General features: G+C 46.8%; 12 protein-coding genes and 2 non-coding genes across 14 annotated transcripts; 10 read left to right on the top strand and 4 right to left on the bottom strand.

The window, feature by feature from the left end:
* Positions 1-240: 240 nt before the first annotated feature.
* On the top strand, positions 241-2188 carry L203_106406 (uncharacterized protein; the record flags this gene model as incomplete). The annotated part of the gene is made up of 6 exons (XM_066215755.1): positions 241-354; positions 405-516; positions 564-667; positions 720-1616; positions 1666-1954; positions 2004-2188. 6 exons carry the CDS (start codon positions 241-243, stop codon positions 2186-2188), a joined length of 1701 nt encoding a protein of 566 aa, XP_066071852.1.
* A 658-nt stretch (positions 2189-2846) lies between these two features.
* On the top strand, positions 2847-3350 carry L203_106405 (uncharacterized protein; the record flags this gene model as incomplete). Its single annotated transcript, XM_066215754.1, has 1 exon — positions 2847-3350. The coding sequence occupies one exon, from the start codon at positions 2847-2849 to the stop codon at positions 3348-3350; it is 504 nt and encodes a 167-aa protein (XP_066071851.1).
* A 915-nt stretch (positions 3351-4265) lies between these two features.
* L203_106404 (uncharacterized protein) lies at positions 4266-4705 on the top strand (the record flags this gene model as incomplete). The annotated part of the gene is made up of 3 exons (XM_066215753.1): positions 4266-4282; positions 4334-4379; positions 4430-4705. The coding sequence occupies 3 exons, from the start codon at positions 4266-4268 to the stop codon at positions 4703-4705; spliced, it is 339 nt and encodes a 112-aa protein (XP_066071850.1).
* A 1164-nt stretch (positions 4706-5869) lies between these two features.
* L203_106403 (uncharacterized protein) lies at positions 5870-7855 on the top strand (the record flags this gene model as incomplete). The annotated part of the gene is made up of 10 exons (XM_066215752.1): positions 5870-5902; positions 5959-6010; positions 6063-6128; positions 6196-6594; positions 6640-6721; positions 6773-6823; positions 6869-7292; positions 7345-7549; positions 7617-7642; positions 7694-7855. 10 exons carry the CDS (start codon positions 5870-5872, stop codon positions 7853-7855), a joined length of 1500 nt encoding a protein of 499 aa, XP_066071849.1.
* Positions 7856-8826: 971 nt separating this feature from the next.
* On the top strand, positions 8827-9477 carry L203_106402 (uncharacterized protein; the record flags this gene model as incomplete). Its single annotated transcript, XM_066215751.1, has 2 exons — positions 8827-9153; positions 9205-9477. 2 exons carry the CDS (start codon positions 8827-8829, stop codon positions 9475-9477), a joined length of 600 nt encoding a protein of 199 aa, XP_066071848.1.
* A 677-nt stretch (positions 9478-10154) lies between these two features.
* L203_106401 (uncharacterized protein) lies at positions 10155-10865 on the top strand (the record flags this gene model as incomplete). The annotated part of the gene is made up of 2 exons (XM_066215750.1): positions 10155-10295; positions 10347-10865. 2 exons carry the CDS (start codon positions 10155-10157, stop codon positions 10863-10865), a joined length of 660 nt encoding a protein of 219 aa, XP_066071847.1.
* Positions 10866-12013: 1148 nt separating this feature from the next.
* L203_106400 (uncharacterized protein) lies at positions 12014-12699 on the top strand (the record flags this gene model as incomplete). The annotated part of the gene is made up of 4 exons (XM_066215749.1): positions 12014-12100; positions 12164-12271; positions 12320-12387; positions 12459-12699. 4 exons carry the CDS (start codon positions 12014-12016, stop codon positions 12697-12699), a joined length of 504 nt encoding a protein of 167 aa, XP_066071846.1.
* Positions 12700-13205: 506 nt separating this feature from the next.
* L203_106399 (uncharacterized protein) lies at positions 13206-14070 on the bottom strand (the record flags this gene model as incomplete). Its single annotated transcript, XM_066215748.1, has 4 exons — positions 13206-13248; positions 13298-13426; positions 13490-13743; positions 13792-14070. 4 exons carry the CDS (start codon positions 14068-14070, stop codon positions 13206-13208), a joined length of 705 nt encoding a protein of 234 aa, XP_066071845.1.
* A 439-nt stretch (positions 14071-14509) lies between these two features.
* On the top strand, positions 14510-15533 carry L203_106398 (uncharacterized protein; the record flags this gene model as incomplete). The annotated part of the gene is made up of 2 exons (XM_066215747.1): positions 14510-14749; positions 14808-15533. The coding sequence occupies 2 exons, from the start codon at positions 14510-14512 to the stop codon at positions 15531-15533; spliced, it is 966 nt and encodes a 321-aa protein (XP_066071844.1).
* A 353-nt stretch (positions 15534-15886) lies between these two features.
* Positions 15887-16366, bottom strand: L203_106397 (uncharacterized protein; the record flags this gene model as incomplete). Its single annotated transcript, XM_066215746.1, has 1 exon — positions 15887-16366. One exon carries the CDS (start codon positions 16364-16366, stop codon positions 15887-15889), a length of 480 nt encoding a protein of 159 aa, XP_066071843.1.
* Positions 16367-18745: 2379 nt separating this feature from the next.
* L203_106396 lies at positions 18746-18854 on the top strand. The gene has a single exon. It is a non-coding gene; the product is annotated as a tRNA-Lys (tRNA).
* Positions 18855-19436: 582 nt separating this feature from the next.
* Positions 19437-19545, bottom strand: L203_106395. Its single transcript has one exon. It is a non-coding gene; the product is annotated as a tRNA-Lys (tRNA).
* A 1338-nt stretch (positions 19546-20883) lies between these two features.
* On the top strand, positions 20884-22827 carry L203_106394 (uncharacterized protein; the record flags this gene model as incomplete). The annotated part of the gene is made up of 5 exons (XM_066215745.1): positions 20884-20911; positions 20959-21046; positions 21100-21253; positions 21305-21595; positions 21655-22827. The coding sequence occupies 5 exons, from the start codon at positions 20884-20886 to the stop codon at positions 22825-22827; spliced, it is 1734 nt and encodes a 577-aa protein (XP_066071842.1).
* A 598-nt stretch (positions 22828-23425) lies between these two features.
* On the bottom strand, positions 23426-26486 carry L203_106393 (uncharacterized protein; the record flags this gene model as incomplete). The annotated part of the gene is made up of 14 exons (XM_066215744.1): positions 23426-23635; positions 23691-24067; positions 24118-24238; positions 24290-24595; positions 24643-24680; positions 24734-25182; positions 25228-25307; positions 25356-25364; positions 25413-25508; positions 25626-25779; positions 25842-26001; positions 26057-26077; positions 26125-26167; positions 26211-26486. 14 exons carry the CDS (start codon positions 26484-26486, stop codon positions 23426-23428), a joined length of 2340 nt encoding a protein of 779 aa, XP_066071841.1.
* Between the last annotated feature and the right edge of the window lie 101 nt (positions 26487-26587).

Here is a 26587-nt window from a genome sequence, read left to right as displayed (position 1 = left end):
AGCCGTATAGTATGTGGAGACTTCTGCGCGCCTGTCTAGAGATATTTGAATGTTTTGTCGTTTTCAAGATACAAGTTGAAATGACAAAATGTTGTAAAAGTTATCGTTGTTGCAATGTTCCTGCATTTTGATTCCATTGCAACTTTGTCGGCGTCCGCCGCTTTTTCTTGATTCACTTTTTGTACTTTGATTTTTCTGTTCTTGAAGCAATACATAAAAACGGCCAAAAGAGGCGTGAAGATGGACCCCAATTCTGAGGATATAGTACCTTCTGTTGGGGTGACTGGAATAGAGATTTCAAGCAGCAATTCTTACCAAGCAGTGGAAAGTTCAAGCACTGGGTCAAATCAGACGGTAGGTCAAATGAACTCTCTTAGTTCCAGCTTATCCTCACACTTTATCAGCCAAATGTTGCTAGTCCTCCGCTTGAAGATAGCTTCTCGGCAGGATCTATCTTCAGAAAAGCTCTAGAGCCGCTTCCAATGCCGACTTCGGGGCCAGGACTTGCTGTTAGGCGTGAATACATTGTAATCAAGCTGGAAAGTCAGACTGACATATTTTAGCTGTGAACGAGGATCCTGATGTAATACGGCAGAAGCAAGAGGAAGAATTTGAGCGGAGGCTTCGGGAAGAATATCAACGAGCTCAAAAACACGTTGGACAAATCGTTGGTGGTTTGCAGTGGAAGCACAAAAGCCCCATCATGCTGATGTTCAAAGGTCACAAACAACATGGAACGACCTCTGCGTCTCACTTCCATTCGTCTGGCTCCTCGTCCGCCCAACTCACGTCCGTCGTTTACTTCTTCCCTTCTGTCACCATTTCTGTCAACACCCAACCCCAATCTACCACGGTGGTTTCATCCAGCTCCCCCCCCTCCAGGCAATCTTCATCAAATATTGTTCACTGCTCAATGTCTTATACGGCACGTTGACAAGTTTGGCATTTATGATGTTGAAAACACAAATATCCGACTAGAACCGCGTAGAGGTGGCGACCCTGATGAAATTGAGATGGTCTTGGCTCTCAAAGAACAAGGAAGATTGTTTTTGAAAGCCGGCACAGAAGTTGGAGGCGGCGAAGGCGGCGGAAACGTTACAGCTAGGGTACGAAACGTCTTTGGAGGAGCAGAAACTTTGGAGGGTACAGCATCAATTGGTACAAAGACCAAACATGCCTACCAGGTTTCCTTTACATCTCCTCTTCTTGCATCTCCTCTCCTTTCATTTGCTCTCTCAGCTTTCTCGATGGACAGAGACAATTCAGCCTTTGCATCGCATTGCGATAGAGCGCAGGGTGGTAGAGTCAGACTTGGTGCAGTTACACCATGGGGAACTCATGATCTGCAGTATGAGTTGGTTGATCGAGATATCGATAGGCTAACGCCCAATGCATCTGTTTCAGTCCGTGAACTGGCTGTGCCTTCCACCAAATCATCAATATCCCATACTTGGACGAGCGACACGAGAGATGATCCCTGGATGGGGACTGCAGGGAGTTTGTTAAAAGTTACGCATGAGTACGCCGGATTACCAGGATCATCAAAGTTTGCACATTTCCTCAAGTCTGTTACTCAATCCCAACTCTCTCGGAAATTGTATTCAGGCTCGAATATTGTACGCATTCCGTTTACCTTGGTTGAGCTTTTCCAACTGACAATCACAGCACTATTCACTTGCCTCTCTCACGACATTCTTATATCCCCTTTTCCCTCATTCTCCTACGTCCCCTTCTACCACATATCTTCCCGATCGGACGTTTCTCGGTGGACCTAATTCTATTCGAGGCTGGAAAGTTGGGGGCCTCGGTCGCAGAGATGGGGCAGACTCTCTGGGTGGTGACATGAGCTGGGCGCTTGGTCTTTCTGTTTTTGCACCTATACCTAGAAAGGAGCATTGGCCTTTGAAGATCCACGGGTTCATTAATGGAGGAAAAGTTGTCGCTTACGATACATGTATGTGCGGTCGCCATGTCCAACGTTCCCAAGACTAACTTTATCTCAGCAAAGAAATTCGTAGATAATGTTTACAAGATGTACGCAACACCCAACCTCTCTGTTGGCCTCGGCTTGATCTATCGTTTCGAGCCTCTTCGAGTAGAACTCAATTTTTCAATGCCGTTGATAGGTAGAACGGGAGAAAGAACTGCTCGCGGTTTTGGTGTTGGCGTCGGAATAGAGTTCTTATGAGTGATGGCTAATAGTAGTGGCGTCAAATAGAAGATCAGGAGTCAAACCCTCTAACAAGTGGTTGGGGATTGCATTAGCATACGCAAAGAGTGACACAGAATGTAATGCCTTGGCCATTCGATGAGAAGTGTACAAGTGAGGTCGATCTTTCATTCCTGTGCGGGAAAGTTTCTGATGTTGATGTTGATGCCAAACAATGGAAGGGAAGCCAAATTTCTTTGTGATTTCTTATCGCAAGATATATCCTACGTTCTAAATATCAACAATGAACAAAACTAAATGATTTTTTTCTCCACACAGCCCAAATTCACCTATTTGCTCCTTTTCGAATGTCTTTATTGAATTCTGTCCCATTTATATACCCAACAATATCCCCTGGCTTGCAAAGAAAACATGCCAGCATGCATGGCCACATGGCACCTCCGCGGCATCACCTATAAACAGTGCATCTTTGTCTCTTACCCAACCTACTATCCGTAAAAAAAACTTCTCTGACATTTGACATTCTAGACAACAATCCAAGAGCATCCCTTCCAACGTTGAATGGCATGTCGCTGGCTCTTTTTACTCTTGACCATTGCAGGTTTGTCTTGGGCATTTCTATGCTGGGTGGGCCTGACTCTGTCTCGCTGGTGCAAGCCATAACACCATATCAGTCATGGCATCTCCCGTCACCAAAGACGACACGAGCTCGATCACTGCGCCAACAGGAGCAACCAGAGCAACTACTGACTCTGCAGAAGGCAGACCTGTGTCGACTTTCCCCAGCACCCAAGTCTATTCTACTGACAAGAATATTGACAAGTCGACTGATGCCTCTTCTCCTGTTCTCAACGCAATACCCAAAATCCATAGTAAAGATGGGGTACCACGTTGTACGAAGCTGAGGTCGACCACCAAGGCCGACTGGCTCGTCACTGCCCTCTGCGCCTTTATAAATAGCACACAAGCTGAAAACGAGTACCAGATTGCCCATGGATATAAAAAAAGAACAGAAACGGTCAAGTTGACGCCTACGATGACCAGTACCACAAAAAGTCAAGATTCGAAAAGCGGTCAAGGAGAGCGGCAAGTTGGATTTGGTCTCACAAGTAGAAAGACGGCTGGAAGAGATGTCGAAAGCGAGGGTGAGTGCTTGTTGGTGTTTCAAGGCGAGAGCTGAGGTAGACAACTGGATGGGTCATATCACGGATATTCCCATGACTAAAGGCGAACCTGACAAGTCACTTGGAGCTGGTATCATGCGTTGGCAAATTCCACAGACAAGGATGGATGACTGATTCGCGGTAAACATTCTTCTCAAGGTAATGGACAAGGAACGCTCAGTCGAGCTGAGATTGTGTATGTTGAACGAGTCGTATAGTTGGGTTACCACCGCAGAAGGCGAAGAGATGGAAGGAACGACTCGCCCTTCACAGAACCCAGAGAATGAATCTGAATCGCTGCCTTCTATGCCAGCGACACATTCCTCGTTCCATCCAATCTCGTCAACGCCTTCACTCAAACTAAGGTTTGTAGCGCTACTGAGCAGAGCACTGAAGAAAGCCTCCTGACACTATCTATTGAACAGCTCCTCAACACAGCGTCGAACAAGACTTCCGATTCTTTACGCTTCAAGCACCGACTCCTTCTCGTTGATACACGCATTCCGACGATTGACACATTCACAGATCCATTACGCGTGCATATCTTTCTTCTACCACTCACAAAAGAAGAGACACCAAGAATAGACGATTGACGCTGCTGGCTACCTGTACCCATTCGATGTCGAAGGCTCCTCTCCTCCTTTACCACCCAGGCCTTCTTTCGAGCTCCATCGATGAGAGCCGACGCCTATATAACCAACCACCGACACGACATGCTGGCCCACAACGAGATCTATCTGCGTTCTATCCCGCAGTTTTCAACGTCAACATCCCCCAGAGTATATCCTCTATCCCACAGTTTACAATGCCTGATCCTAACAGACCTTCGGATTCTCAAAATTCTCAACAGAGTGGCTGGGACAAATACTCGCTAGACAAACCAAGCTCTTTGGCGTCACTTCCACCTATCACTGGTGGTAACCCAGAAGATTATGGAGCTCGATACTTGGTGAGCACACTGTCTCTGCAGCCAACCTGATAACTGAGACGAGTCTTGAAGCCGCCTCCCGGGACTCAACCGACTGATCAGTCCCAGCGTTTTGTCAGTCAGGCGGCCTTCACTGGGTCTTATCAAACAGGAGACCAGACAAGTCAGCCGCCCGCCCAGGGTGGCACGGCTCCGTCCAGCTTCACTGCTGGTCTGCCTACAGTTCCAGTTGAGACAAGAAATGCCGGCATTCGTCGCTACTATTATGCTGTCCAAGATCCAGGAGCACAAACCGAGGGAACGGTACCGAGCTTGCAAGCTGGTTCACAAGTGCCGAGCTATATCTCCGGTAACGGTACAGATTATGGAGCAATAGATTATGGAGCAATAGACAACCCAGAGACGGACACAACCGTATATTTTCCTGTACAGCGTCGACGATGAGAATGAGAGAATGGCCGTTCGTGTCAAGGCGCTTCTTGTCGTGCGTATGGCCGACCCAAGGCGACGAGGTAGAGGAGGTCTGGCAGAGAGAGATAGCATAAAACACACTCGATACTGGTTCATACTTGCTCGTTATGAACTATTGACTTGAACGTGCTGATGGCCGTTGTGGATACTCGATAGGTAGTGTTGGTGTCTATGGGCGTATTGTCGGGAGTAAAACTGTTCTTGGGCTTGGTATGGGAGTGCTTAGGATGAGTGAGTTATGTATAAAGTGTCAAAGTAAAGGAATTGTGATCCATCACCATTAGGTCACGTGATCGTTTTACTCGCTCTTCCTCATTTAATTGTTTATTCTGTATATACTTTTATACATGCAATACATATATATAACAACATATATATAGCTACCAATCTTTGTTATGAATATTTAGTTGGATAGACCAAGACAGCTATAAACCATGAGCCTTTCCTTATATCCTTGACGCTTCTACGTCCTTCAGCCAGGTTCCAGTTCAACCCACTATACCATCTCTGAGGCATACACCGGTCCTGTCTTTTACTATCCTTTCCCGTCCATGGTTCTGACAGAAAGGTCAGTTGAGTTGAGGACATTGTGTATGTTGAACGAGTGGTGTAGTTGGGTGACCACCGCAGAAGGCGAAAAGATGAAAGGAAAGACACCCTTCACAGAACCCAGAGAATGAATCCAAATCGCTGCCTTCTAAGCCAGCGACACGTTCCTCATCCCATCCAGCCTCATCAACGCCTTCACTCAAACTCCCAACGCCCATCCCAAGTCCCAACAGCGTGTCTCGAACCTATCAATTTCCTTGACAAGCCAATCTCTAGGTCCACGCATTCCAACGATTGACACATTCACAGATCCATCGCGCGTGCATATCTTTCTTCTCCCACTCACAAAAGAAGAGACACCAAGAATAGACGATTGACGCTGCAGGCTACCTGTACCCATTCGATGTCGAAGGCTCCGCTCCTCCTTTACCACCCAGGCCTTCTTCCCAGCTCCATCGACAAGAGCCAACGTCTATATAACCAACCACCAACACGACATACTGGCCCACCATCTTCATCTACCCTCCATCTCTCAGCTTTCAACACTACCATTCTCCAGACACTCCCCCTCTCATCCCACCATCTCCAATGCCCAATTCTCGCGACTCTCGAGGCAAGTCGGTGAGTACATTGTCTATACCACCCAGCCCATACTCACTCCATGTCGTTTCCCCCAGAAACGTACAAACGACTCGTCCCTACCACCGCTTGCACCGAAAGCCGCGCGAGGTCAGTCGACTCCATCCGTCACGACACAGCGCTGACCAGAGTGCATTTCCAGATGGAGACATCTTCACCTCTGGTGTATCACGCGGATTATCTCAAGCAGAAAGAAAGTTAGAGCGAAGTAAGTTGGTTTGACACTCCTGCGTTTCGCGTCAAGCAGCCTCCTGACAAGTGGTTTGCTATACAAGAGAAGGCACGCGAGAATAACAATCACAAAAACACTAGACGTGAGGAGAGCACTCTCCAGGACGAGGTCATCGGTTTAGAAATGATATGGAGGTCTCGCTACCAACAACTCTATGGACTGACCGAGAGTAGCCAAGCCGAGATGGTAACGCATCTCAAGTCTCTACCTAAAGGGCTCGAAGAAAAAGTAGCCACGCTCACAGAGCAAATCGACGGGCTGGAGAGAGAGATATACGCGAGGCATTCCGGAGCGCAGCCCAGCACGGCATTCGCCTCATCGTCTACCGCTCCATCGTATCTGCAGGCTCATCCATATGGCTCTTCTCAAGTCCAAAGCTATACACCGGAGGAGTACTATTCCTACCCTCCGGATACAGCGTCCGGATCGTGGAGAGGGGGCGGTGAGGAGAGGTGAAGGCGTTGTGTGTACTGAGGCGGTGGTGTAGCTGGATGCGTGCGGCAGAAGCATCCAACCGTCAAGAAAGGGCTGGCATGGGTAGTTCCGCGGAGAATGAATTTGATAGCTGTGTGAGTCTACTCCAGATGGATACCTCTTGCTCCAGTCATCTCTTGTTCAAGGCTGTCCGTCCGAGACCCGAGAACGTACTCAGAGTCCTGGCGCGAGTCCTCGTGGGTACACGCTCGCTTACGACTAACACATCCATAAATGAACAGAGTGTTTGCAGCCTTTTGTCTGCCGCCCACAAAAGAAGAGACACCAAGGATGCGCCATGTCCGCGGCTGGCTACGAATGCTGAGGTTGTGTCGGAAAAACCTCTCCTTTATCACGCACGACTTGTTTCAAACTCTTTCGACCGGACCCGACGGTTATATAGCCAACACCCGACACGACATGCTGGCCCACCACAAAATCTATCTGCGCTCTATCCCGCAGCTTTCCGCATTGACATTCTCCGTACATCCCCAGAGCGTATCTTTCATCCCACAGTCTACAATGTCTTCTTCTTGGGAACGTGGGCCTACTCCACCTGATCCTGAACCTGGCAGTAACTTGAGCGCATCCTCAACAGGCGCACAAAACGCTTCGGCGCCAGTTCAATCGAAGTGCATCGATTGTGATAGAACAGCTGCCTACTATGTGAGTACACTGTCAATACAGCCAACTTGAATAACTCAAATCCATCTTAAAGTCTGTACCCCGGAATGGATTAGGCTGTACGCATGATGAGTCTTCTAGTGCTACCTACGTTGAGTTCGATCCAGCCAGTACACAACCCTTCTCGACGGGTGACCAGCCCGGACGCAGTGCTGCCGAGTATGCAGCTGCAGGTGGAAGCAATCCCAACTCGAGAGCATTCGATGGATTAACTCCAGAACAAAGAAAGTATATTCGAGGTAAGTTGATCTGGTAATGTTGCGTTTTGCGTCAAGCAGCCTCCTGACAAGTGCTTCGCTTTGCTAGCCAGGGTCATTAGTGGCGACTCCTACGTAAGTGCAGCCGATCGCTCAGCCAGCCACACTTCAAACTCACCCGGACAGCAATCCGCAGCACTGTCTACTGCTTCTTTGTATCCGCGCACTGATGGGCCATATGGCAATGTTTCAGCCTCAAGTGTGCGCGATGAGTACCGCTGGCCCACGGACATACGTTCAGAAGGGCAGAAAGAACGCGATGGCTCAACATCTAGACCGCCTAGATGAAAGCAAGGAGAAAATGCGCCATCCAAGCATGGCTGACCCAAAGCGGCGAGGTAGGGGGGGTCTGGTAGAGAGGAACAGCATAAAACACACTTGATACCGGTTCATACTTGCCCGTTATGAATTGATAACTTGAACATGTTGATGGCCGTTGTGGATACTCGAGAGGTAGTGTGTCATGAATGATAGGAATAATTATAATGCACGCTCTGTACGAAAAGGTCACCCTAATGCAATCCGAGTTGCATTCCTATGGTTTGCCTATATTCCATCCAATCATTCCAACGTTCTGACACGTGGCGACGGATTCATTCTCTGCGGAACTATCAATGCCCAGCCCTTCCGTACGTCTTCTCTGCTGTACGTCTTCAGCCAGGTGCTGGTTCAACCCACTCTACCATCTCTCTGCATACGCAGTATCCTGTGCGCTTATGTCCTTTCCTTGTGTTATAAATTGAGATTTTGAGCAAGAAGAGATGCATTCGAGAAAGTTGAATAACAACTTTAAATCGCTACAGGAATTTGGATCCGTCTTAATTAACTAAATCGTATTAAAGCGTAGGACGCCATAATTAAGCTTAATTTCAACACCTTGTACACCATCCTGACAGTATGCTGAACGAGTGGTGTAGTTGGGTGACCACTGCAGAAGGCGAACAGATGAAAGGAGCGACTCACCCTTCACAGAACCCAGAGAATGAATCCGAATCGCTGCCTTCCATGCCAGCGACACGTTCCTCGCTGCATCCAGTCTTGTCCCAACGCCGTCACTCAAACTCCCAACACCCATCCCAAGTCCCAACAGCAGGTCTCGAACCCATCATTCTCCTTGACAAGCCAATCTCTAGGTCCACGCATTCCGCGGTTGACACATTCACAGATCCATCACGCGTGCATATCTTTCTTCTCCCACTCACAAAAGAAGAGACACCCAGGATAGACAATGTCCGTTGCTGACTACCCGTACCCATTCGATGTCGAAGGCTCCGCTCCTCCTTTACCACCCAGGCCTTCTTCCCAGCTCCATCGACCAGAGCCAACGCCTATATAACCAACCACCGACAGGACATACTAGCCCACCACCTTCATCTGCGTTCTATCCCACAGCCTTCAACGTCAACATCCCCCAGAGTATATCCTCTATCCCACAGTTTACAATGCCTGATCCTAACAGACCTTCGGATTCTCAAAATTCTCAACAGAGTGGCTGGGACAAATACTCGCTAGACAGACCAAGCTCTTTGGCGTCACTCCCAACTATCACTGGTGGTAACTCAGAAGACTATGGATCTAAATTCCTGGTGAGCACACTGTCTCTGCAGCCAACCTGATAACTGAGACGAGTCTTGAAGCCTCTTCCCGGGACTCAACCGACTGCTCAGTCCCAGCGTTCCGACAATCAGACGGCCTTCACTGGGTCTCATCAACCAGGGAACTGGACAAGTCAGCCGCCCGCCCAGAGTGCCACGGCTGCGTCCAGCTTCAGTGCTGGTCTGCCTACAGTTCCAGTTGAGACAACAATTGCCGGCATTCGTCGCTACTATGGCAATGTCCAAGGTCAAATAGTACAAAACGAGGAAGCGATAAAGGGGTTGCAAGCCAGCCTAGCAAAGAAAGACGCATAAAATAGCTTGGTACGGGTCCATACTTGCGTGTTATGAACTGTTGACCTGAGCATGTGAATGGCCGTTGTACATGCTCGAGAGGTGGTTGTCAGGATGATGCACAAGGCGTGGATATAAGAAGGCAGGGTGGTGTGTATGCAGAGAGGTGGTAGAGTGGGTTGAACCAGCACCTGGCTGAAGACGTAGAGCAGAGAGGACGTACGGAAGGCCTGGGCATTGATAGTTCCGCAGAGAATCAGTCTTGTAGCTGTCTGGTTCTACTCCAGATGGATACCTCTTGCTCCAGTCATCTCTTGTTCAAGGCCGTCCGTCATCTACCCGAGTGCGTACTCAGACTCCTGGCGCGAGTCCTCGTGGGTACACGCACGCTTACGACCAACATATCCATAAATCAACAGAGTGTTTGCAACCTTTTATCTGCCGCCCATAAAAGGAGAGACACCAAGGATGCGCAATCTCCGCTGCCGGCTACCCGTACCCATTCTATGTCGGAGAAACCTCTCCTTTATCACCCATGACTTCCTCCAAACTCCATTGACAAGACTCAACGTCTATATAGGCAAGCACTAACACGGCATGCTGGTCCACCACAATCTCTATCTGCGCTGTATCCCGCAGCTGTCAACATTGACATCCCCGTACATCCCCAGAGTGTATCTTTCAATTCACAACCACCAATGTCTAATCCTGGCGGTCGACAAGGCGGCTCTAACTCTGAACAGCGTAAAAATGACTTGACGCAATACTCATTAACATCGAGTAACTTTTCGGTATCTCGACAGATCCCCCCGGACCATCTTTCTTCAGTTTCATCCCAGGTGAGTACACTGTCTCTGCAGCCAACGTGATCACTCAGACGCATCTTAAAGTGGCCTTCCGGGGATGGTCAGACTGCCCAGCCCCAGTATCCTGACAATCAGGGGGAATCCTCCACTGGGCCTTATTCATACACTCCACCAGCGGGCCAGACGTATCAGCCGTCCGCCGAAAGTGGCATGGCGGCTGCGTCCAGCTACAATGCCAGTCAGTATACAGCTTCAGGTGGAAACGTCTCTACAGCAGCACCACAGCGACCATATAGCGCAGCAGATCCCGAAGTCCGTGATTACTTTGTTGCTCTCAATAATTTTGCAGCTAAGGCCAAAACGCAAATCCCAAAGGAAAGCTGGCCACCTGCAACACAGCATGGCACTTTGTATGACAACACAGGTGATTCACACGGCGCTCCCTCAGGCCCAAGTGCGTCTCATGTGCCAGGCCAGACGACGCAGGACAGTGCACGGCCGCCGAGTTATTTCTCCCATGGCGGCGTAAAATATGTAGAATTACCCAACCCAGTGACAGGCGAAACCGAATGTTATTTGGATCATCGTAGATCAAGAAACTGAGAGAATACGCCGTTCGTGTCACGGCGCTGTCAGCACTGGGTCAGAGGGGGTTGGAGTGTTTTGCGGTTGGGACTGGATACTGCTGGGTCGTTGGGCTGGGATGTATAGGGCAGAAGGCTGGATTCATTCTCTGGGTTGTCTATCCTTGTATGCATCTTTGACGAGGCAGTGAGACAGCCCGCCACACCCAACTCCATCCTCGCTCGCTGTGTTCTGTCATGGTGTCTATGGAGTGGGATGTGGTTTCGTCATGTTGGCTGCTGTATCTACCAAGGTAAGATGGTGAGGTGGGTTGTGTTGTATCATGCATCGTGGGAATCGTCCGTGAGGATGCCATTCGGTGACTACCGCAGCGAGGCTTCCTCTCGTGGTAGCTGGGTTGTGCCATGGGAATTGAGAGCGACCTTGCCAGCATTCCCATCTGTATCTCTGTCGGGCAGGTGAGGGGTGGGACGGTGTATGTGTTGGAAGTGGTATCATTCGGTGGCTGCTCAGGAGGCAAGGCATAAAGACAGACTCATCGTGGGTGGATCCGAGGAATGGATCCAACAGCGTCTTATCCCAACGACACGTCCTCGCCCAAGCTACCTCCCATCGCCTCACGCCGAGTCCCTGGTATAACTGGATCGAACCGGGACGGTGTCATGAATATTAGCAATAATTAATATCCAAGCTCTGTACGAAAAGGTCACAATAATGCAACGTAGATTGCATTATTATTTATTGCCTATATTCCATCGAGTAATTCCAACGTTCTGACAGACGGGCTGCTGTTTAGCTTGTACAAGCTGGTAAAGTAACCCAGAGATAGAAAAGGTGCCTATGTATGTAAATACAGCTGAGGGATGCACAGCACGTGTAGTAAGACGTATGGTTACCAATGTTGTCCTCCACACATTGTTCTCGACAAAACCAAGGATAGGCAATGTCCGCTGCTGGCTACGAATGCTGAGACTATGTCGGAGATGTCTCTCCTTTATCACGCATGACTTGTTTCAAACGCCGTCGACTGGACCCAACGTCTATATAGGTAAGCACCGACACGACATGCTGGCCCACTACAAGATATATCTGCGCGCTACCTCGCAGCTGAGAACATTGACATTCCTGTACATCCCCAGAGTGCATCTTTCATCACACAGTTTACAATGGATGAGCGTCACGAATATTGGGACCCTGCACGTCATTCCGCTAAAGATAACAGTTGGAGACAAACACACTCCGAATCACGCTCGGTGAGTACATTGTCGATGCAGCCAGCTTGATAACGCAAACTCACCTTCATATCGTTTGCCCAGGGAGGTACGAATGATCAGTCCCAAGATACTGCCATTCGGCCGTGGCACTCCAGGGAGCCCCCACGACGCCTTTTACCAAAAGACTCGCCGGGTCAGTCGACTACACCAGTAACTCGACTGATGACAAGTCGAGATGCAGTGCTGATCAGTGTGCAGTCCCAGGTAGAAGCAACGTCGACCCGGAAGGAACAAAAAAACACAACGACAAAAAAGATTAGAAGAAAGTAAGTTGGTCTGGTGATGTTGCGTTTTGCGTCAAACAACCTCCTAACAAGTGTTTTGTTTTGCAAGATAGGACCAGCGCTCAACGTACGGCTGAAAGAAGAAAAACGCATGATGACATAACGGGGAAAAGAATAGCTGAACTCGAGTTTCAACTCAAGAAGAGTAGGAATAAACTCGAAGTATTCGAAGCTGCCTGGACTCTGGGAGGAATAAGGGATGATCCTGAGGCTTCGGACTTCAAGTCTTGGGCTCAAAGTAGCTCGGACCAGATGGATGTATCTAGAATAGATGAAGACAGCCATCACAGTTGATTCTCAGAGATCTATGAATCATGAATCCTTTTTTATATCTTTGACACTTCTGCCACAGTCATCCAACTATACCACTTCCAAGGCATACGCAATATCCTGTGCTGGACTGGCCTTTGCCTGCCATCGTTCTGACATTACTGTCTTAATGATAGTTGGAATTAAAACCCGCGCTCTGAACGAAAAAAGGCCACCATAATGCAACCAGAATTTATTATTGTTGATTGCCCATATTCCATCGAGTCATCCAAGGTTATGGCAATATCCCCGGCACGCATGTGAGCGTCTGTACCAAGCGTCATGAGATGCAGAGTGGAAGAGCACGACGGTTGGATTTTCCCGTCTGTCCATAGCTTACATTGGCTCCAGCATGTGATACGTCGAAACAGCTCTCTCTAGGATCATCTCATTGCGGCATTACCCGTCGCACTGGATAAAACGTAGTATCGAGCTGTCCTCTGCCAACACACATAGGGACAAATACACCGTTTGCATACACCCAACACCCACTACAGTCCACCCCGCATAGCCCTAACAAAAGGTGATTCGAATCTTGTCACTTCCGTTAGCCACCTCTCAACTCGGAGCAAAACAGACTTACACCTGCATTGTCGGCAGTACACTGAGTGGGACGACCGTTATTGGTATCCGCTCCACGATAGGAACTAGGACATTGGGCAGCCGAGTTGCCTGTACAAGGGCCGGGCGAGTTTGTACAAGACCCGGTATACTGAAAGTTCATATTGTACGTGCTGCCATCCGTTAGCCAACCATCGGCACAGACGAGACCTACAACTTGTGGTTTCCCAGATCGGGACCATCGAGCAGAGAATAGTCGGCAGAGCTCATGCCACTAGTCTGCGCGTTGAGCAAGCTGAATTCGACAATACCACAATTCTTGCCAGAAGCCAGGCAGTTGGCACCTTTCCACCCATCGACCCAGGCGACACCGCCGTTGAGAGGGCCATGGATGACACCGCTACCGCGAGCATGGAGGTCGCCTGCGTAGAGAAAGACTGCTTCACCGGAACCACAGTTGTTGATGAGCTACGACGTGGGTTTAGCGGCGGCAAGAGGAAACAAGACAGTGCTGACCTCGACAGCGTGTGTCTCACTGCGACTTGCAAGCGATTCTACATGGACTGGGCCAGCCACGACGGCCAGCGTCATGGCAGAAAGAGTGAGGAGGGTCGTGAGCATGTTGGATCGTGAGTGGAATGAGTCTGGAAAGTGGTGAGAGGGCTGCCCTTTTAAGGCTTTTGCAGTGGATCTCTCTGCTTGGTGAATTGGATTGGCAAGGGGTAAACGATTGGATTGGACATTGAAACGAACGATCCGGCGACAGAGCGTGTTGCATCGTGAGCTGGCGACCATACGCTGTTGACACACGGAGAGTGGCCATCATACGGCAAAGATTTCTCTCCCTTGTTCTATCTAGACAAGATGGTCAAGGGTAAAGGGAGGTCGAAGAGGGGTAATCAGCCTGGTTCAAGTGACGAAAGGATTCGTTCGCTGTCGCATTGGCGACCGTACGCATGTTGCAGTCACTCGCCGTGCCAAGCCATCCACCTTTGTGGCAGCAGAGGAGAAAGAGTTGGATGTGGATGGGTGGATGTGATAGAGGATGCCGAATGTGGTGAAGGTGGTTTTGACAAACAGCTTGGAAGTGAGTTGATGATGGAATGGAATGTCAAAAGGGTTTATATTTCAGAGTGTCGCTGGGATCGGAGGTCGCCGCTTTTCTATGTTACACTTTATCCATTCCACAACCATGTTTGTATGTACCATTTCAATCCACAGTTTCCTATCCAACATGCCGTCGACGCCTGTAAAGCTTGGAAAGAAAGCATCCATCGTTCGGTCGACGACAGCTCTCGCCAAAAAAAAGTCAATGGTCCAGTCGTTGACACCCTCCAAGAGTAAACCGTCTTGTCGAAACTTGCGAATGCTAAAGCAACACGCTTGCCAAAAGTCGCCTGAAAAATGTAATGGTAAACCTGCTCGGAATCGACAAATCAAATCCTGTGATGTTTGCGTGGACCGAAAGAAAAAGGTGACAGTCGATGGAGCTCTTTATCGTGACCGGCGTCGAGGGTACTGACGACCAACAGTGCGACTGCTATGCACACCAACCGTGTTCGTTTTGTAGAGAACGCGGATTTGAGTGTGTGATTCACGGTATTCAAGTTTCAGACTATCTCGCGACAGAACAGGTAATGGAAAGACAGGGAAAAGGCATCGCGTTTAGAAAGAGTAAAGGGAGACTTTTTGAATACAACCGTGAATCGCAAGACGTCAGACAGGGGTTTTATGAAGAGGCACATATCACCGCGCCTGGGCTTTCCAGTCCGTTTGGCGACTTGCATGCTTCAGAAGCGCTTCTTCAATTGGCAGGCCCGAATCAAGAAATGAGCTATCCAGATTCGACTCGGATGGTCTATAACGCTCAGCAACCGTTCTTGACGATCCCGCCGTATGCCACGCACGACTGCAGCTCTGGATATGATTACAACCATGGCGTGTGCTACGAATTTTCAACGCCTACTGGCACGCAAGCCAGCTTTGATTCTTTTCCTGATGAACGTCTCAAACTCTCTTCTCAGTCTCCAAGTTTTGCGCCATCTTTCGCTCCTGAAGCTGCTCCTGAAGCTGCTCCTGAACCTACTATCGACCCGGCTCTCATTTACGGATCTCCACAGTGCGTCGATGGTGCTGCTTTTGGAACCCACCTTACAATGAATCAACATTCAACCCTATCGCCTCATCTCTTTCTGTCGGAGCGGCCAGGTATTGACATGATGGTAGACGACTACACCCGATGCAATTTCTATCCATGACAAAACGTTTTTACTTAAACATTTCAAATTCTGATGAATAGCGCAAGTCTTTCAATCCAACCGATGGTTATAGGTTGAGAATAGTCAAGCGGAAAGATAGACTCGATGGGTATCCGTGGTGACCCATAAAGCTTGTAGTTGCTTGTTATGGTACTGTCCCATCCTCATGTATAATACTACTAATTGTTCCAGCTAACGTAGCATGGGAAGCTGGGCCTCACGCTTTTGCACTCCATATCTCCTATACGCTAACGAGTCAACAAGAAAAGTCATGATACATCCACCCGTTAAATCCGTATACGACACATCAAAATCGTTTGCGATTCCATCGTTATAAAAATCATGAAATTTGTTTAAAAAAACACTCTCTGAACTGACACACCATGTTTCCAATCCACCTGAAAACCCTCGTCGACTTCAAGGCTAAGAGCAAGAACCGGATCATAGTATGTGAATGAAGGATTCGTTGTCAACATCTGGTTAGGACAGATGGTAGGATGGAGAGGCAGATAGGCACTCATGGGCTCCATCGGAGATCCTGGTGGAGTAACAAGATGTTCATTCGCTTGAAAGGGCGAAGCAAAAGGAGAGAGCCAAGACGAGGGATCTTCACACGGCGGATGGCGTACAGTGGACTCGGTTGGGAGTTGCAAAACTGACGACGAAAACAGTTTGGGCAAATGTGTTGTGACTTTTTGTCTTGTTTCAGATTTAACCTGGATTTTTGGAATGACCCTCAAGGGTTTGGTCCATCCAACGGCCTCCTTCAGCATTGCCAAAAGCTCGTCGCCCTTGCTCGCCTTGAACGCATACCCCCTGCCACGAGCTTCCATCGTTCGATGGGCGTTTACATAAACTACTGTGGGAACTCCTTCCGTCCAGCACTCCCAACGAGCCTTGGCGCAAATTGAACATGACCTTTCGCCATGCAGGGCATAGGAATCACACTGGAAAGACCTATCAGTTCAACTCTATCCCCTCACTCTGAAAATCTGCACCATGCCTTTCTCTTGTTCTTTGCGCAATTTTCGCAAGCCTTGGGATTTCTTTGACCTGTATGTTTATATGCACTTCTGATCCGTTTCCGATAAGCTTTGTAGGGAGCAACCTGCCCATCTCTTCTCATCATTGTCTTGAAAACCAATCTCCTTTCTCAAGATAGCCGAAAACGTTGCGATTCCTCGCCTTCGCAGTGGAAAGTTTCAGCCAAGGATAACTGCTGATAAGGCATCCACAACCCGTATCAAACCCCTCAACATATTTGAATCCTCCCATGACGGCCCATTAATGAGCTTTCCCATCTTGATATGCAGTTTTCACTTGAAAAACGGTACGGATCTTTCATCAAAAAACATCAGGCTCCAAAGCAAAAAGTCACAACAGAGCCACTTTCTGTACCTCACAAAAGTGCTTCTAAACCGCCGAATCCTGTAGAGTAGAAAAAATCTGACACTATTAGTGAAAACCCAAATGGATGAGAAACCATCACACTGTTTCCCAGTGTCAGGGTGGCATTATGGTGACAGTGTGTTGCGTACACTGTGGAGTGCGAGCTGCATCAATGGGTTATCACTCACGTTGAGCGAAACCAATACTCCATGGCGACAAATGAACGCTGATTACGTCCAATAGCTGTCACTCCTCACTGCAAAGAGCCTGCATAGGCGAGTCTCCTTGGGCGAGTACTATGAAATCCAAGTCAAGCCTGAGAAAAAGAAAAGACAGTCGCGTCTTGGCAACATAGCAGGCTTACAGAAGGCCAATGTGTATCAATCACACCTTTTTTCTCCGAAGCCACCAGAACTTAAGGAGGAGGGCGCTCCATACCACTTCTTTAGCTTCCACTCAATTGCATCAGATAGGTCAGCTCTGCGACATATCTGTACCAGGATACCCGGAGACTTTGTGTTTTTCAACGATTGAAAAGGGCAGCAGGATGATGTAGGTAAAAGGGAAATGAAGAGTTAGAGTGTGTCAGCGCGCTTCTGGTACGAACAGAGTATCCGACGGGATCGATCCAAAGAGCGCTGAGAGATTCATCGGTTGACACTACTCAAGAAGTTGGATTCTAGGATCAATAATGGAGTTGGGCTTTTTTTAAATTACCATTGTGCTTAAATAGTTGACTGATTCTCTGCCTTTGATTCGCTATTGTTTGGCCCGGCGTCAAGAGGCTGGAGATAAGCTTCCTGTAGAGCTTAAACGGGTTGGACACTCTTGTCTGCGGCGGAATAGTTGCAAGATGAGAGTAGTGATGCTGAAATCTGGCGGCTTGTCACTTTCCCTTCAATAATGATATAGATATGGTTGATACTTTTCTCGCTTTGCCTCTTGTTGAAAAAATGTTGATTGTTTGACCTTGAGGATCTGTCTACATACCTGTAAGAAGAAAAAGTTTGAGATGGCATTAGTGATTTTAATTTCACTTGAAGCAGTTTTTTTGACAAGATTAGCACCAATCACTACAGTACCTGGTTCGATGGTCTCTGGTTTGAGTGGGTTTAATCGGTATATTTAATGGCACCTGGGAAGTTGAAGTTGAATACGAAAAGTGAGAAAATTTTGTATTTGATTCTTGTTTTCTATTCTATTTTTGTTATATGTTTTTTGAATTTATATTTGGAGACAGACGGTAAAAGTTGCTGAGGATAATCTCAATCCGTTGCACTCTTGCTACGCCTCTCAATCTAGGCTTCCTCGAATGAGAAGCTAGCTAAGGCCGGGACACTCTTAGACATAACGGCGCCAGTTTGGGCTTGAAGTTGGCAGCGTTGAGCATAGGTTTTCAAAAATGGGAATTGGCAGAGTATATCCTTGATGCAAGTACCAGAGACCGAGAGGTAGATCAACGAGGAAAAGTTTGCAAAGACAAGCAGGATGGAAAAGCAATCCGCCGGAGATCGCTTTTCGAATATGGTTGGATAGAGTAGCTGCTGTGGGATGCATAGTAAGATGAATATGAAGGTTCCAAAGGTGTGGTCGTGTAGGTAATTGCCTAAGAGCACTCGATAGCATCTGTATCGTTCTAACTGCTGGAATGCTGTTGATATAATGGAAGTATACTTCGGTATCTATCCAGGATAGTTTAAAAAGGCAGTTGGATATAATTAGGAAGGATGAACGTTTTGAAACTGTGAAAATATTAAAGAATGAAGAGATAAAGGGCAAGAGCACACCCATAGGTAGTATCAGACATTAACGTTTTTGTTGAAGCCCCCGTGGCGCAATCGGTAGCGCGCACGACTCTTAAGTCTGCTTGAACCGGTTACGGGCCATAAATTGACAATCGTGCGGTTGCGGGTTCGAGCCCCGCCGGAGGCTATTCTTTTTTTCAGTATCACTTTTTGTCTCATTTTGCCTATTTAATCTACAATTGATGACTGGCCTCTGTGAAAACTGGTTCATACACATTAAAGATTACAATTCTTTATATTCACTGTCACACCTGCGTGCTGCTTGAAGCCATCAAAGTCTTTTCTGTTGTGGACAAAATCTATTTTAACGGCAATTTTTATCGTTTCATCAAGTTATAAATAATGTCTTGTCATATTTGTCAAGTACCATTGTTGTGATTCTGATAGCGATATTCCTATTAAAAACGATACATGTCGTTTGTGCTTTCGTAATGTTTCCTTCAACATTCTAGTCACTTGTCTTGCTTTGAGAAGGCCCAATTGATAAGAATCAATCTTTAACAAACTGATAGTAGCTCTATTACATACAAAAGATATATTGTCCATGATAAACTTCTTCGTATAAACACTCAAATGTGTTGCCCGAACAACTTTTGCAAGTTACTGTAAAAAAATTTTAGGCAAAACGATTAGTTACCAAGAGATAAAAAGTAGGTAGTAAGTCAATAATTTCAGAGGAAGAAGACAAAAAATAATTATGTAAAAAAACAGCCTCCGGCGGGGCTCGAACCCGCAACCGCACGATTGTCAATTTACGGCCCGTAACCGGTTCAAGCAGACTTAAGAGTCGTGCGCGCTACCGATTGCGCCACGGGGGCTTCAGTATGGCAGGCTTTATCAAATTCTTATGATGGACTTGCGTAAATTGTTATATTTTTCAACTTAAATTTTGATGTCAGGTAAGTCAAGCAAGAATTGTTACCCCGCCGTACTCTGCAGAACTGGCTATTTGACCTGCAGATGAATTACAAGGTCAAGCAGGCTATCCGTGCGGCAAAAGGATCAATTAGACAAGAAAGGGAAAAGGGTAGAAGACAAAATAACAGTATTACAAGGAAATGCTAATGGAAAGCCGTACAAGTACTACTAGCTTTGTGGGAGTCAAGAGAGATTGTAGGGCCCGATAAGCAGAAAGCAAAACCACGGCATGGATTGGTATATTACGGTTTTCGTCGTTGTGGAAACAGTCCATGAGCCAGACTACAATGACACCAACTTGGTCGAGGCAAGTAGCTTTAGGGTACCATGCCTCCATTTGTATCTGCCATGAGGTAGTACAAGTAAGCATATGATTCTAATAAGGCAAGGAAAGTTATATCAAAACTGTTTCTTGCTGCACATGGTGTAAAGTCCTACCATATTATCTTTGAAAGCTAAAGATTCGCATCAGGTTGACTGGAGTATTTCGGTATCAACTATTTTCTTTGCGAAACTAGAAGCTGGGAGTTGATGGTTAGACAGCAAAGCTTCCGTTTCGCACATGCGATTCAATCAGCAGGCCCTACTTTCAAAGGTTTGTATCCGTTCTGACTCATTCCACGACCTAGCCACGAAAATCATGTCGATAATGACCAGAGGTTGACGATTTCAGTAGTTGGAAAAGCGAGCGACCTTCTTCTGTCTCCTTGGACCTTCTCGTTTTGGGCCGAAAAGAGCGTTGAATAACTGTGTTTGGCAGCATCATCTGCTGCTCCTCATCAAGTAACAAATTAGGCGGAAATTCAAAAGCTCGCATCAGCGCCCATATTTCAGACAGCACGCTTCTTCCCGATAAGAGCAATGTAATGCAAGATGGGTCGACAAGGTAAGTAATCTATTGCTTGTGGCTTTGTTCCACAGCCACCATTGTGTGTATTTCGGTGACGCTGAAGGTTGTCAAAACACTAGAATGGACTTGAGGATTTGCTATTGAAAAGGAAAGTATTTTTCCGAGAGTATGAGATTTATTCTGTTAAATTGAAATTATGAATGAAACGCAAGATTTTTAATTTAGGAGCAACGAACTGGCGACGGTTCTAGAGATGAATTGTAATTACTAATTAATAACGCTCAAATTAATTATACTTATTTATGCTTGATTGACACCTGTCACATTTCTTGATATTTGACCATTTTTTCACGTTTTTGTTCCCATTTACAGCTTTTCAACTGCAAGAATGGACCAGGTTTGTCAACCAGTGGCATGTGTAAGGCTTATGATCTTTAGGATGCATTCCGCTCGTTGCTTTCAGCACCTCGTTCAGCTGGATCATCCTTATCTCGGAATGTTCTTGGTGCACCACCACCCAAGCGAGGATGGGGTCTTCAGGCTAAAGAGAGGCACGTTTCCCTTTTAACTGACTACCTATGGTGGTAGTATTGATCCCTCGTAGCCATGAGAAGAAGGATGACCATTCCAAAGCTAAAAGCAAATCAGATGTGCCCGCCTTTGCGCCTCGTCAACATCTCAAGAAAGAAGCAAAAGAGAGCCAGTACAAGGACCGAGCAGTAATGAGGCGACAGGGCGCGCAAGATGAGTACAAATCGGTATATCACAATGCTACAGCACCAACATTTCGCTGAAACCACATGTGATAGGTAGAGAAACTTCTTGAAGACTTTGAAGCTCGTAAAGCCAATGCTACTACTGAAGAACTTGTAGACATTGAGAAGCAACGGGCTTATCTTGGCGGCGATGCTGAGCATTCGGTTCTAGTGAAGGGTCTTGATTATGCTCTGCTTGCGGCAAGAAAAGCAGAATTAGCCAAAGAAGAAGGAGAGAATGTGGATGAAGAATTGGAGTTTTTAAGAAAAGATTTGGACGAGAACAAAACAAAGAAGGTTAAAGTCAAAGGCCAGGATCCAGTAGAGGAAAATTTGGGAAAAGGCGTGAATCTTTTTGTCTCAGAAAGTTAAACAGGTTCCAACGCTGACGCACTACGTGTCAGTTCAAATCAATCGCTCAAAAAAAAATAGAAGAGGAAGTCGCAGCAGCTGAAAAGAAGAAGAAAAAGAAAAAGAAGAAAAAGGAAAAGACCTCAAATCGTGCTGATTCTTCTACAAAAACCCAGCATGCCCCTCAACAGAACCTTGTTGATGAATCTCACAAAGGCCTCACTGCAATTCCGCCCGATCCTGTGGACCAGCCCTCTGCTCCGCCTGCTGTTGAATCGGAAGATGAAGACATCTTCGGAGACGCTGGAGAATACGATCTCAAGGCAGCAGTTGGTGGAGTTTCAGGTGAGGACGAGGATGAAGACGAGGATATGAGCGAAGATGAGCTGGGAGCATTTTCAAGAAAAAGGAGCCGAAGCAGGTCTCGCTCAAGGAATAGGTCATGGTCGAGAGAACCTTCTCCTTCTCGAATGAATAGATATGGGGATGACCTGGGATCAAGATCGCCCGGGTACAGACATCAAAGATCTTTATCGCGTTCGAGTTTAAGAGACGATCATACAAGGCGGAGATCAAAGGAGTATGGAAGTCGATACTCTCGCTCCCCATCGCATCGAGGATACAAACATAAACGACACCGGCCTCGGTCATATTCTCGCTCACCTTCTCCAGCTCCTGATCATAACAGGATCCCCCGACATCACCGCACATCCTATCATTCTCCCTCTCCCAGAAGAAGAGAACGGACAACACAAACTAACTCGCCTCCGCAACGTCGTCGCCGCTCTTCCTATACATGGCATAATCGCTATTCTCCTTCCCGCCGTTCCATTTCTAAATCTCCGTCTCGACCACCTCGAGATCGCTCCCGTACCCGATCGCTTTCTCCACTATCATACGATCCCTACGCGAATCTATCCCCAATCCGCTCTCCCTCTCCTTCAGCAGACGAAAGTACAGCGTTCATGTCCCGTTTGCAACCTCTGTCATCATCCACCATCCCCTCACTTAAGACATTTCTTGCTACGGATGAAGTTGAAGCTAAAGCTGCGGAGAAACGAGCCAGAAAAGCTAAGTGGAGGGTCAGACAAGGGCTAACAGCACAAGAAGGTGTCGAGATGGATCATGAGACTGCCAAGAAAGGAGCCAACATGAATGAGAAACAGAAGGCCAATAGAGAATATCAGATTTTGATGAATCAAATGAATAAGAAGAAAAAAGGATAGCTTAGCAACAATAAGTTCTTTGATATAGTTGTATGTTATGCCCCATTTGGTCACAAGTAACAAACAGTCGTCTCAGTAGCACGAAAAGCTCAAAGATAGAAAAATAACCAGATTCTGGTGGCATGATAAACTCACCCATGATGACTGACTGTGTATATACCCTACTTTCCACATGCAGTTTGCAGGATTGCCTTCTTTATCGCGAGCATAGTGGATGATTGCTTTTATTATTTGGGCCAGAAGTCTAAGTAGTGGAAAATCCTAAATTCAATAGTTCTGAATAGTGAAGCTTTTGAGTGAACAAACTAGACTTCCTGATGCTTAGAGATTAGACACGAGATATTTTCGTTCTTAGCTTGTTCCTCCTAGCACCTTGGATTCTTAATCTCCATAAAGTTATGAGATGGCATAGTAGGCAACTGTACTGCATTGGTAGAGGGTGACATATGCACACGTGAAAGATTCACAACATTAATGGAGGATTCAATTCACACGACAGATGCAAATACAGTCTAAAAAGTATGTAATGCAACGTACGCATCTAACACATCCGTATGCTCGTACGAGATTGGATTCTAAATGTGCTGCAGTCCTTGATTCATGGATTGCGAGCTGAAACATCTTTCAATCTCCCATCAATCAACGGGCATACAATGGCCAAATCATGGATTTGCGCTTCTCTACCTGCATTGTTATCTTGATGTATGGCAATAGCTTGTGACGGCTTATGTCTCTCCTGTGTGGGAAGTTCAAGTGGTGACCACGCTCGAGGCATATGATGGCCAGCTTGACGCATGGCTTGGCCAGCCTATAGTACTTATCTTAGTATTTGTTGGGTAATTTAACCCTAAGAAACCACTCACTACAACATCCATCGAACTCATATGTTCATGCTTTGCAATATGCAGAGCATTTCTGATTGTTCCCCAATCATGCAGCACAACGTGCTTTTTGAGTGTACCCCAAGCTGAAGAGTCTGAAACCTCCGAACCTAACGTGATAGTCCTTTGCAAAGAGTTACCCATATGTTTGTTTAGCGAAACTCCTCCGTTGAGCTGAGAAACAGCAGACTGCACAGAAAGGGAGTCTTTCTGAGGAGAAAAAGAAGAGAGAGATACAGGAGGAGATGATTGAGATTGGTGCTGTTCTCGGGCGCGTAAGAGGACTTGAGATGTACGGCGAGAGAGGTGAGAGTGAACTGCCTCTGCGAGCTGTTTATGGCGGAAAATGTAAGATGAACCTGTATCGATGTTGAATTAGGACTACTTATGGCTACAAGAAAGATCTTACCAAGAAGGAAGCTACGCAGGATACTGGACATGATTTGTCCATTTTCATCATCAACAATGAATTTCCTATCCTTCAAAGCCTCAAATCCATCATATCCCTGGGCCATATAATCCCGGGTAATCTGGTTCAAATTAATCGGAGGCTATGTGCATGGCTGCGGAGACACACTCACCACTTTATATAGCTTTCCACCTTCTACGTTTTTTATTTCCTCTCCCAATTGCAATTTTCTCTGTTTCACAATGACCCGCGTGCCATCTTCTTGGTCCTTGAAATCTACCATGTCAGAAGGGTCTTCCCGTTCATCACTATCTTTCTTAGGTTGGACAAGCCTGTGAATAGAAAGGATGCGATGATAAGGTGGTCGAGAATGATCCCATTTGACAGCAAGACCGGAAATAATGGGGAAGCGACCCTCTTGAGCGGGCCATTTGGACAAACCGGATTCGAGGGCATTCCAAATACCTTTGCCATCAAGCTGTACAGATAAGCCGAATTTCACAGCCATTGATTTCAAGTACGCACTTCTATACACACCACGGGATCCTCAAACGGAAGAATCTCTATGTCTTCTTAGTGATGTTTGATTTTTGCGAAGGAGTCATAGGAAACTCACCTAAGATATCACCTAACGATATCTGTCCAGGCCCATACTGTGAGTCTCCTCTCAAAGCACCTCCACACAAAATTACTGCGTCCGCTCCGGATCCGTTATCGTCTCCATTGGCCTTATCTCCCTCCACAATACTCTCAGCATAAGCATGCATCAACACGTCCGCAATCCAATTACCCAAACTACTTTCCTGTGTCCTGCAAATTTCTGACCTTGCGTCAAAAGGAGTCAAGGTGAAGCAGACGGGTTTCAAAAGAGCTTCAGAAACGGTTGTAAGGAGCGATTTCACTAGTTCCTCAAAAGATGGAGAAGATGGTGAGGAGGGCAAAACATAAAGGTGAGAGCCAGTCAGGGATGATACAATATGTGAGCGGATAGAGCCGGGTGGTGTGGGAATAACCTCTAGCGTGGCGGAGGTGAGGTCTCGAAAATCGGTACCGGATTTGATAACTCTAGTGCAATTAGGTAAGGCTATAGTATCCATATGAAATACGTACCGAACACCGTGGTCTTCTGTGGTCCCTGGAACATCTTTCTCTCCAGAGTATCCTTCCCAAGAAGCTGCGCCTTTGCCAATCTAAGAAAGATTTCAGTACTGTCTTTGACGGTTTTACAAGAACCATACATAATAGATCTATACAATGTTAGCAACCGTGATGAGATAGGATTTCAATAAACATACGTGATCATGCCCCCCAACAATGAGGTCTACGCCATGCTCGTTCTCCATTCCGTTTTTATTGGCAATACAACCAAGTTGGTTTGCAAGTTGAATATCCTAAAGTCCGGTTAGATTATCGATCACGACTAATTCTGCAGACATGCGCTCAATGATGATGAGAATTCCATGTTAGGCAAGCGACAAGGTCCTACATGCCAAAAAATGCACACTCACATTTGGAACTCGACAATGAGTTAAGGCGATGATGATGTCGACCTTGTGTGGGCCCTTTGGGTCTCTCAACTCTTTTGATAGCTCAAGTGCTGTCTCTCTCATGGGACGATATTTGAAATTACAAGGCCAAGAGGGAATTGTCGCTATCCAATCTCTAAGCAACAAGTCTATTTAGCACCATAGCCCAGTTGTAAAGGAAAAAGCAATGAAATTCACTCTTCAACTAGACCAATGAGCCCGATTCGGACCCCACAACGTTCAGTCACTTGAAACTTGTGAAGAGATTCAGGTTGTTGTCCAGTATTAACGTCCACAATATTCGATAACAGCCACGGAAAGTTTGTGGATTCTACAAGCTTTGTGAGGTGTGGAAAGCCTACACCAGGCGGAGATCAATTGACAGTAGGAAAAGCACAAAAACATGTCCCTACCAAAATCAAAGTCGTGGTTTCCTGTGCTGCATATTAGCTACACCCATGCATCTATGGGTAGAACTTACCAACACAGGCATAATCCACCTTGAGCGCATTCATGATAGGCACCTATACCATAATCAGCACCTCAATAAAACCTCCTGCCACTTACCATATGCGATCCTCTTGTGACTGAGCTTTCCACGCTGGGATTGAAGACATCTCCAGCAAAGAGGACAAGTCCGTCCTTGTTGTCCTTGTTGGGATACGAGTCGTTGACGTCAGCTCTATTTGGCCAGGCGTCCCTCACGCCGAGCAACAGTTCTGCAAATTGAGAGACTGTGATTGTCTTGTTGGGAGTGTCGTCTGAAGGAGCTCCTGGCTGAGGGATATACTTTTGCTGAACTCTGTAGACATCGTTGAAGCATAAGAGAGGAATCTTTGTCATTTTAGAGAAATCAATAAAGAATGAAAGAATCCAAAAGATAAATGATGAATAATAAATAGACTGGCGAGCTGAATTACTTGTTTTCATCATCCGACATTAGG

Source organism: Cryptococcus depauperatus, chromosome 8 (assembly GCF_001720195.1).
Source record: "Cryptococcus depauperatus CBS 7841 chromosome 8, complete sequence".
In the NCBI taxonomy this organism is placed as follows: Eukaryota; Fungi; Basidiomycota; class Tremellomycetes; order Tremellales; family Cryptococcaceae; genus Cryptococcus; species Cryptococcus depauperatus.
Note: the sequence above shows the minus strand (reverse complement) of the source record. Positions and strands in the feature narration are given on the sequence as shown.